This window comes from Gadus macrocephalus, chromosome 3 (genome assembly GCF_031168955.1).
Source record: "Gadus macrocephalus chromosome 3, ASM3116895v1".
Taxonomy (NCBI): domain Eukaryota; kingdom Metazoa; phylum Chordata; class Actinopteri; order Gadiformes; family Gadidae; genus Gadus; species Gadus macrocephalus.
In genome coordinates this window covers 20,481,326-20,491,888 of record NC_082384.1, presented here as the reverse complement: position 1 = coordinate 20,491,888, position 10,563 = coordinate 20,481,326, and the positions used below count along the sequence as shown (strand labels likewise).

Here is a 10,563-nt window from a genome sequence, read left to right as displayed (position 1 = left end):
TTGTTTTCCTCCGTTTGTAAAAAAAAAAGGATATATTATTATTATTGCCTTTTTATGTATTCTCTTATTAATTGATCTATTAATTTGTCGTATTTCTACGTCAGTGTGCAGTGACGTTACCGCCGGCAGGGTCACGTGTATGGGCTGAATCAGCTGACGATCCCGGGACTTCCGGTCCGATGTTTTTAAGCTGAAATTTGGCGTATGTTTTTGTACTCCGCGTCTGAATAAAAGTGAAAGACAAGTGAAAAAACCCGTGAAAAGTGTGTCATCTGTCCTAGGTCGCAGTTGGACGCAGACCACACAGTGAATGCTCGTCAACCGGGAAACCAATGCAGAGTAGGAGCAGAGAAGCGCTTTAAATTCTACTTCCCTCTCGTCTCATCGACGGGTAGCAAACTGTTTATAAACAATGACCACTTCGGACAGCGAGGAGGACTCGTACGACGAGAGGAGCGCACTGATGTCGTCCGAGACGCCACCGGTTCCTTCTTACCAGCCTGAACAGTCTGACCCGGATCCGAGCGCCCAGGTGTGTGTGTGTGTGTGTGTGTGTGTGTGTGTGTGTGTGTGTGTGTGTGTGTGTGTGTGTGTGTGTGTGTGTGTGTGTGTGTGTGTGTGTGTGTGTGTGTGTGTGTGTGTGTGTGTGTGTGTGTGTGTGTGTGTGTGTGTGTGTGTGTGTGTGTGTGTGTGTGTGTGTGTGTGTGTGTGTGTGTGTGTGTGTGTGTGTGTGTGTGTGTTGAGGTCGAACTGAGGTCTCGTTCAGTAAACAGTCTGTCATGATATTCAGTACTAAGCTGTACTACCTGTCGGTCTGTCATATAGTTCAGTTACCTGTCTGTCTGTCTGTCATAATGTTTACTAACCTGTCTGTATTTCTGTCATGATGTTTACTTACCGGTCTGTCATAAGCTTTACTAACCTGTCTCTCTTACTCTCAAGATGTTTAGTAACCTGTCTGTCTGTGACGATGTTAAGTTACCTGTCTGTGTCTGCGTATCTGTCTGCAGGGGCCCGTGTTGCGGAGGGCGAAGAGTTCGGAGCGAGGGGCGGGACCAGAGCCGGAGCTAGACGAGGAGGAGGAGCTAACTCTGAAGTACGGCGCCAAGCATGTGATTATGCTGTTCATCCCAGTCACCCTGTGCATGGTGGTCGTCGTAGCAACCATCAAGTCCATCGGCTTCTACACGGAGAAGACTAACCAGAGACTGTAAGTCTGTGTGTCTCTGTCAGTCTGTCTGTCCGTCTCTCTCTCTCTGTGTCTCTCTCTCATGTGTATAATGTGTGTGTGGGTAGGATCTACACCCCCTTCTCAGAGGACGAGGTCTCAGTTGGGCGGAGGCTTCTCAATTCCTTCCTGAATTCCATCGTCATGATCAGTGTCATCGTCGTCATGACGATATTCCTGGTGATGCTCTATAAGTACCGCTGCTACAAGGTGAGCTCACGTTTACGTTTCAATATATCATATATATATATTATAGATGTTGATGGGTATTACTTGTGTGTATTTATTTGTGTTCCTGTGTTGCAGTTTATCCATGGCTGGCTTATCCTCTCATCCCTTATGTTGCTCTTCTGGTTCAGTTACCTTTACCTGGGGTGAGTTTTCTTTACCTGGGGTGAGTTACTTTTAGAGTGAGTAACCTTAACCCGGGGTGAGTTATCTTTACCCGGGGTGAGTTTTCTTTACCTGGGGTGAGTTATCTTTACCTGGGGTGAGTTATCTTTACCTGGGGTGAGTTATCTTTACCTGGGGTGAGTTATCTTTACCTGGGGTGAGTTGGCTTTACCTGGGGTGAGTTATCTTTACCTGGGGTGAGTTGGCTTTACCTGGGGTGAGTTATCTTTACCCGGGGTGAGTTGCCTGTATCTGAGTCTCTGTGTCTCTGTGTCTCCTCTGTCAGGGAGCTGTTCAAGAACTATAACTTGGCGATGGACTTCCCCACGGTGGGGGTCCTGATCTGGAACTTCGGGGCGGTGGGGATGATCTGCATCCACTGGAAGGGCCCCCTGCAGCTGCAGCAGGCCTACCTCATCATCATCAGCGCCCTCATGGCCCTCGTCTTCATCAAGTACCTCCCAGAGTGGTCCACCTGGGTCATCCTCGGGGCCATCTCCATCTACGGTGCCTAGCAGCCGGGCAACTAGCGCCCTCACATAGCAACCAGCACCATCACCTAGCAACCAGCACCATCACCTAGCAACCAGCGCCCTCACATGCAACCAGCACCATCACCTAGCAACCAACACCATCACCTAGCAACCAGCACCATCAGCTAACAACCAGCGCCTTCACATAGCAACCAGCACCATCACCTAGCAACCAACACCAACCCCTAGCAACCAGCACCATCAGCTAACAACCAGCGCCCTCACATAGCAACCAGCACCATCACCTAGCAACCAACACCATCACCTAGCAACCAGCACCATCAGCTAACAACCAGCGCCCCCACCCTATGTCCTACCCCTAGTGTTGTGTTCCAGACCCTATGTCCTAACTCTAGTGTTGTGTTCCAGACCCTATGTCCTAACCCTAGTGTTGTGTTCCAGACCCTATGTCCTAACCCTAGTGTTGTGTTCCAGACCCTATGTCCTAACCCTAGTGTTGTGTTCCAGACCCTATGTCCTAACCCTAGTGTTGTGTTCCAGACCCTATGTCCTAACCCTAGTGTTGTGTTCCAGACCCTATGTCCTAACCCTAGTGTTGTGTTCCAGACCCTATGTCCTAACTCTAGTGTTGTGTTCCAGACCCTATGTCCTAACTCTAGTGTTGTGTTCCAGACCCTATGTCCTAACCCTAGTGTTGTGTTCCAGACCCTATGTCCTAACCCTAGTGTTGTGTTCCAGACCCTATGTCCTAACTCTAGTGTTGTGTTCCAGACCCTATGTCCTAACCCTAGTGTTGTGTTCCAGACCCTATGTCCTAACCCTAGTGTTGTGTTCCAGACCCTATGTCCTAACCCTAGTGTTGTGTTCCAGACTCTATGTCCTAACCCTAGTGTTGTGTTCCAGACCCTATGTCCTAACCCTAGTGTTGTGTTCCAGACCCTATGTCCTAACCCTAGTGTTGTGTTCCAGACCTGGTGGCCGTGCTGTCCCCTAAGGGGCCCCTGAGGATGCTGGTGGAGACGGCCCAGGAGAGGAATGAACCCATCTTCCCTGCTCTCATCTACTCCTGTCAGTCCCCTTCACACACACACATTACAATTATACCAAATTATAAAATATTATTATAGTACAATAATTTAATCATTTGATATAATAATATGATTTATAATTATAATTATATATGTATAATTATAATATAGTAATATTATAGTGCTGTGTGTGTGCACACGCATATGTGGCTTTGTGTGTGTGTGTGTGTTTTCCTGTGTGTGTGTGAGTGTATGCATGTGTTTGCCTGTGGGCGTGCGAGCGCATTTGTGTGTTTTTGTGTGTGCCTGTGTGTGTGTGTGTGTGTGTGCCTGTGTGTCTGTGTGCATGGTATTCATTAGTGTGATGTTTGTCTCTGCAGCCGGCATGGCGTGGATGGTAGGGATGGCCAACCCTGCAGAAGGGGGAAGACAGCAGTCAGGTAGGACACGCACACACACTGGCACACAAAGCCACACACTCTGATACACACGCACACATTGCCATACACACACACACACACTCTCATATACACACACTCACTCTCTCACTTAATAAGAGCCAGCCCCTTCTGTGAGCCAATCCGGGCCATGAGTCCAGAACTAGGCAGTATCTCTTTAACCTGCGGAAGATCATGCATGACATTATATTATACTTATTATACTACATAACATGACATTATATTATACTTATTATACTACATAACATGACATTATATTATACTTATTATACTACATAACATGACATTATATTATACTTTATTATACCACATAACATGACATTATATTATACTTTATTATACTACATAACATGACATTATATTATACTTTATTATGCTACATAACATGACATTATATTATACTTTATTATACTACATAACATGACATTATATTATACTTTATTATACTACATAACATGACATTATATTATACTTTATTATATTATATTATATTATACATAATATATTATGCTGCATAACATTACATATTATATTATGATCCAAGATGACATTATGCTATATAACATGACATTACATTATATTATGCAATGCTGGAGGGGGGAGGGTGGAGCTGGAGGGTGGAGCTGGAGGGTGGAGGCTCCAGGAGCGCCGTCCCAGCCTCTACTGTGTTGTGTTCCAGATGCAGAGGCCCAGGAGGCCGGAGGCTCCCTGGAGGCCGAAGACTCCCCAGACCCCCCCGCTGGAGCCCAGGGGGCGTGCCCTTCAGGGGAGGACCAGGAGGAGGAGAGTAAGAGGCCAACCTTCTGCTGTCGCCTCTAGGACCCCAGGGCTGGACCTGTTAGAGTCTCCTCTCTCCCTCTGTGTTTACCACAGGGGGTCGCTCTCTCTCACTCTCTCTCACTGTACAGCGGGGCTGTCTATGTTTACAGTATGGGGGCATCTCTCTCTCTGTATATAATGCGGTCTTCTCTCTCTGTATATTTTGCTGGTGTCTCTCTCTCTCTCTGAGTACAGCAGGGCTGTCTCTCTACGTTTATAGTATGGGGGCCTCTCTCTCTCTCTGTATATATTTTGCTGGTGTCTCTCTCTGTATCTAATGCGGGTGTCTCCCTCTCTAGGCGGGGTGAAGCTGGGTCTAGGGGACTTCATCTTCTACAGTGTTCTGGTGGGGAAGGCAGCAGCCACAGGAGGAGACTGGAACACCACGCTAGCCTGCTTCGTAGCCATCCTCATAGTGAGTACCACCATAGCCATGCTAACCCAACGCTAGCCTGCTCCGTAGCCATCCTCATAATGAGTACCACCGTCCATAACCATGCTAAAACTACGCTAGCCTGCTCCGTAGCCATCCTCATAGTGAGTACCACCATAACCATGCTAACACCACGCTAGCCTGCTCAGGCTAGCGTAAAGTGTCTGTGTCAATAAAGGTTGGTTGGCTTTGTGTTCCAGGGCCTGTGTCTGACCCTGCTGCTCTTGGCCATCTTTAAGAAGGCTCTGCCGGCGCTGCCCATCTCCATCGCTTTTGGCCTGGTGTTCTACTTCTCCACAGACTACCTGGTCCAGCCCTTCATGGACAACCTGGCCACAAACCAGTACTACATCTGACCTCTGATTGGCTGCTAGAACAAACTAAATGTTTTTGATCGGAGCAACTCTTGTTTTTCATCGGGGGGGCTGGACGGACGTGAAGAATCTATTTTTTCCTAACTAAAACCTGCTGGAATGTCTTTAACGTCTGGTTCTTTAATCATCCTGGAGAATATTCTCTGGAAGGCTGTTGAAATCAAACGACCTGAACCTCTGCTATCCTCTTTGAAGTAGTCTCATCACTTATTTAACCCTTAACATAATGAACTATTTTCAGACTAACATTGATTTGATGTATGGTTAGGCTGCTAGTGAGGCTGGTCTCCTCTGACCACAAGTGTTTTGCTTCTCAGTTAGTTGGTACCAGGCTAACGGTTTAGCTTCTCATAGCTTGCTTGGTACCTGGCGTCGGGTACCTGCAGATCTTCCCCCTGGTCTGGTTTTGAAGACGTCGTCTGGGGTTAGATCTCTATCCAGGTGTATTTTATAAAACAGACATACGGTGCTGGTGAGGCTTTCACACTGAGATGTTAATAAAGTCGAGTCCTGACACCTAACTTCGACTTGAGTCCGTATGTTACTTAGCTTTCAGCTACTTGGCCAGTGGTAATAACCTGAACGTTTCGTTCTTTTATTAATGGTTGATAATAGTTGCCTTGTGAGACCATCCAGATATTCAAATGTGTTTCACAATGAATATTATGGTCTGCAGAGAAACAGAATGTGAAATCAGGATCGTCTCACTAATCTATAAGAGCAGGCTGAACCCAGTCATTGTCTTAGAATTTTTACATTTGCTACGAGACTAGGTGTACAAGAATCTAAACCATAGATCATCTGGTCCTGCTGGACCAGCTGGTTGGTAACAGTGGGCCTACCCCTTTCAGACTACAGAGAGCCTGCATGTCAACAGAATCACAACAGCAACTCATCTCTCAATGCCTTTATTATGATAAAAAAAGAAAAGTACAGTACACAACAGACTAAGGTTTCAGTTGGGAGCTAGTTTCTCTCCTCGAACTGGCCTTTGTTTTTCAAGAGGAACGCCGCTAGGTACTCGATGGGGTTGGGTGGTCTGGAACAAAGAGGTCAAAGGTCAGTGCTGTAGCCAGAGAGGACTGACTACCACCTGGTTTGGGTCTGCAGCTCACCTGTCCTTAGCCAGCACCGACAGGCCCTGCAGGAGGATGGGCACGACCGTCTGGTCCAGGTAGGCTCGCGTTGGGAGGGCCTGCAGATCCACCTTCTGCTTGGAGCTCTTCTCTGCTGCGCTACCCTTCTCATTCTCCACTATTCTCTAGGAACGGTCAACGAACAGGAGACCATCAGCACAGAGTAAACACTCACCTACATACAGGTACCGACATACACACAAAGAATAGCCTTCAATGCAATCTCTATGGGCTCCGTGGGGCTTGCACTTGTAGTGACGCTCGCAGGCGTCATACGTAACTGAGCAAAGAGAGGTAGGTGGCATCTTCGATCAAGTCACTGACTACCTTCAATGGCGAGTGTTCAATTCTGTTGTGTCTTGGAAATTTCCTTTTAGTCACCGATCAAATTCAGACAAATGGGCATTAAAAAAAATCCGGACCTCAAAGACCAAATTTAATAATACAACCGGTTTCTACAAAGGGGTGGGGAAGTCATACACCCAGGAATTTTCAATAAATTAAGAGAAAAAACTGTCTAGCAGGCTGTGAAGAGGCTAACGCAGTCTTCTGCTACCCCTGCCTAGTCTTCCACCCTGAAGGCGGCACGGCAGACAGCACTGCTTGGGTGTCGACTGGTGGGACAGATATGCACAATCTGTCTTGAGAAACTAAAGAAGCTTGAGCTGTCCAAGATCCACATGGATGGCTGCTTGAGATTTGCGGCTATTGGGAGGGGGACATTGCCACTCGACTCCAACAGCTCCAAGATAATTGGACAACACTAGTACTACCTTTGAAATGTTGTAAAGTTTGTGAAAGTTCTTGATCCTGAATCTGAAGAAATACCAAGATGCTGTATTTTCAGCGGATTTTGTATTTCATTTGTGTATGAAAATAGATTGTTTGTGCAATTCTGAGGAATGTGAAATTATTGTTGTTCTATGTACCACTGTGATAACTTATTTTGCTTTTGTAAGCCAATACTTTCAAGGTCAGTCAATAAATACTTGACTTGATATACTGCCCCTGTCTTTATGTTGTTGCCGGACATATCTTGTGTCCTGTTTAGCTAGTTTACATCCGATTGATGTAAATAATTAATTGTGGAGCTACACGATTATTGTTTATGGAGTTGCCATCTAGTGGACACAAGAAGGATCTCTGTAAGAGTGAATCATCCAACTACAAATTATGCTGTCTTGCTTAATGCACCTATAGAATGGATCTGAAAAATTGCCCCCCCCTGATATTTTTCAGGAGCCGCCAATGTGTGGTATACAGGTTACCTTTATGTTTTATAAGCCTGAATGTTGCAGATATATGTGGATGTTACCTGGATATTATCTGTGAGGCCATATTCAGCATGCGGGTTTTCCGTCACCTAAAAAGGAAACAAATACGGTTCACACATTGCTTATTTAGATATCAAACTAATGACTATACTATTACACAGGGTACAAATATTTATAACTAATGAATTCACTACTCACATTCTAAAGATTATATGTTTAACTAATGAAGAAACCACACACAGGTTACAGATCATATATCTTACCGGGGTGTGTCCCTCCATGGACTGGTCTGCGTCTGCGTGATCTGTTGAAGGTGAGTGGCAAGTTAAGGAAAGTATTCCCACCAAGTGATACAACTGATCCGTTAGACTCACTAATGCAAGTCACCCCGCTACACTATTAGCTTGGCTAGCAACATAGCCGCAATGCACTGTCAGAAAAAAAAATAGAGTAATACATTGAGAACTGCATGAAAAATCAGCGGTGTGATGGTTTATCCAGGGTTTTAAACCTGAACCATTAGATATACCTTTCTGAGACAACCCGCGGATATATTTACAAGGGATGAAAGAGTCGGCGTAATGCTGTCATCCTGGAAGCTGCCCAAACATCTTCGGGCTTATTTCTCCTGACTGAACTAAAGGAATCAACTTAAATAACCACGTACTTATCATGAACTAAACAAATCATAAACTAAACTCATCTTCTTTAGCATTGGCCCGCAAGCCAGGCGGCACTATGGACCGAAACGTTGGAAGAGCGGCAGGATACCAACCAAGCATCGTATATAGAGGCTATAACTTCACAGAAACACAAATTTATAAAGGCATTTTCAGATTAGTATTTTCGCCAATGCTTTCCAACACGCCTGCACGGAAACTAGAACTAGAGGAGCAGTGAAACTATAAATAGCAGAAGAAGAAGACCGTGAACCCGGACAACAATTGACTCACCGTCCGCCATGTTTGTTGTTAGATGTTACGCAAGATACGTTGCGTAGCACTTACGCATTTTACGTCGTTGATAAGGAAAACGGTTGAAAACGGTTGTAAATGCTTTACATCTAACAGAACGAATATTAAGAAAAAAATGTTTTAAAAAACGAAAGTTTCTATAGTTTCCGCATTAAGGAATCTGTAATACAAACCTTTACAATTATTTGAATGTACACCGGAAGTGTGTTTGTGCTGGATGGAGAGACAGCGGCGAGACAGACACAGACATCAAAGGCACACACTGGTGCAACACCCTCGCCTCGAAGATTTATTTGCGAACTAAATCTCCTGATCTGGATTATTATAACCGGGTAGGGGACCTGGTGTGGTAGAGACCCCAGACCTGCCAGACCGACAGCAAGTCCCATTGACATGGACCTGGTAGAGTCGGAGAGATGAGCTCCGCAGGCTGGGGAGGGAGAGGCAGGAAAAAGCGGTTGCCTGGTGCGGCACCGTCGGACCGCGAAACCTGCGACCAGACGTCGCTCCTCCAGCGGAGTCTCCACTATGGAGCTTACCCGCTGCTGGCGGTGCTGTCGCTGCTCCGGCTGCTGGTCGTGCAGCTCAGCGCGATCCTGCTGTGGCTGTACGGCCGACTGGTCCCTGCCGTGCTCACAGGGAGAACAGCCGGGCACGTGAGCGACCAGCGCGGCGACAGCCAGCAGGTCCAAGACAGCGACAGGGTCTGGAACCACCACAAGCAAGCCTTCGAGTACATCTCGGTGGCCCTCAGGATCGACGAAGAGGAGAAAGGTGGATAACGAATATTTAGTTGGCTAGTTAATGTCTTATTTGTGCTGTGTTGTGGTATTTTTAAAAATGATTCAATTGTGTATCATTAATTTCTTGCACATAAGACGAATGTCATGAACAGCGACCAACTGCTTGATCATAAAGCTTCCACGTGAGCATTGTGGTCTCTAAATAACGATGAAGCGATGTGTTTATTTCATTTTCAAATTGGCAGGATCTTTGGAGTTCTAATGTAGAGCTGGCCGTATCTTCTAGGACGGAAGCTTTATGCGTTGTGTTTGTTACAAAATCCAGTCACACTTCTATAAAGAGCTTCTAGGGCTGTAGACCGAAAACAACATGGGTCAGGAAAGTAAACCTAGAACAACCTGGACCAAGACAGCAGAGCTAGACCAGCCTGTACCAGAACAGTAGACCAGCAACAGACTGCCCCAGGTGTCCTGGGTCACGCGGTCATGTTACTGGGGTCAATAGATGTTTTGTGAAGACCTTTCTATGAAGTCTATTGATCGCGGCTTCTGTTCTGTAATGGAGGTTTGATCCAAACTTTCTAAAGGACCTCTGGACAAATCTCTGAATATAATACGTGCCAATTGGGTCAGTATGTATCGATCACAGTACGCATTGATTGCTATGAATCGACTTAGACTGGGTTTCCACATAGCAATGCCCTGGGGGATCAATGATGTGATCCATGTGGAATGTGTTGATTGTGTACATGATGTGGATGCAGTACTGTGGTACTGTACTCAGTCTAACATGTAGCCTCTGTTCAGGCTGTAGTGGCTCACGTTTGGTTAGGATACTTTGTTTGATCAGTATAGTGTGTGTTTCAGGCCCCAAGCTGCAGGCTGTAGAGTGGTACAAGCGGGGCATCGCTGAGCTGGAGAGAGGCATCTCCGTCGACCTCGGTCCAGGAACAGGTGAGAAGATACGCCTGGGGAAGGGACTTCCTGTTTACTACTGCACAGTTCAGCCTATCAAGAGTCATAATTACCCCTCTGAGTCTGACTTACTCCAGAGAATATGGGTTTGACCATTCATGAGACAGGATGGATAATAGACGGATACACAATCGACCGGGTCTTCTGGTATCTACGCTCTGCTCTCTAGTGGCTGACTAGATCACACAGGATACCGTACTCTAACACACTAGGACCTAGATCACACAGGATGAA

The 10,563-nt window shown here is 46.1% G+C and overlaps 3 protein-coding genes and 1 long non-coding RNA gene across 6 annotated transcripts in view; 2 read left to right on the top strand and 2 right to left on the bottom strand.

Moving 5' to 3' along the window:
* Positions 1-133: 133 nt before the first annotated feature.
* On the top strand, positions 134-5,748 carry psen2 (presenilin 2). The gene is made up of 10 exons (XM_060047974.1): positions 134-532; positions 1,011-1,210; positions 1,297-1,438; positions 1,535-1,602; positions 1,908-2,128; positions 3,085-3,183; positions 3,524-3,583; positions 4,281-4,388; positions 4,720-4,835; positions 5,054-5,748. Exons 1-10 carry the CDS (start codon positions 413-415, stop codon positions 5,207-5,209), a joined length of 1,290 nt encoding a protein of 429 aa, XP_059903957.1. The 5' UTR covers positions 134-412; the 3' UTR covers positions 5,210-5,748.
* On the bottom strand, positions 2,097-2,460 carry LOC132454546 (uncharacterized). Its single transcript, XR_009524949.1, has 3 exons — positions 2,420-2,460; positions 2,260-2,293; positions 2,097-2,180 (listed from the first exon to the last, which is right to left on the bottom strand). It is a non-coding gene; the product is annotated as an uncharacterized LOC132454546 (long non-coding RNA).
* A 371-nt stretch (positions 5,749-6,119) lies between the features above and the next one.
* dpy30 (dpy-30 histone methyltransferase complex regulatory subunit) lies at positions 6,120-8,643 on the bottom strand. 2 transcript variants are annotated; one of them, XM_060047980.1, is made up of 5 exons: positions 8,591-8,643; positions 7,901-7,941; positions 7,679-7,726; positions 6,343-6,488; positions 6,120-6,266 (listed from the first exon to the last, which is right to left on the bottom strand). In XM_060047980.1, the coding sequence occupies exons 1-5, from the start codon at positions 8,598-8,600 to the stop codon at positions 6,194-6,196; spliced, it is 318 nt and encodes a 105-aa protein (XP_059903963.1). In that variant the 5' UTR covers positions 8,601-8,643; the 3' UTR covers positions 6,120-6,193. The 2 variants fall into 2 exon arrangements, with proteins under 2 accessions (XP_059903963.1, XP_059903964.1); XM_060047981.1 differs by lacking the exon at positions 8,591-8,643 and adding an exon at positions 8,167-8,378.
* Positions 8,644-8,667: 24 nt separating this feature from the next.
* LOC132454538 (spastin-like) overlaps positions 8,668-10,563 on the top strand; it is an 8,709-nt gene continuing 6,813 nt past the window's right edge. For both annotated transcript variants that reach the window (XR_009524948.1, XM_060047970.1), the window contains exons 1-2: positions 8,668-9,385; positions 10,222-10,308. Coding sequence is in view for 1 of the 2 variants with exons in the window: in XM_060047970.1 (XP_059903953.1) it covers positions 9,028-9,385; positions 10,222-10,308 (445 nt within the window). In the remaining variant the exon portion in view is untranslated. The remainder of the gene's footprint in view (positions 9,386-10,221; positions 10,309-10,563) is intronic.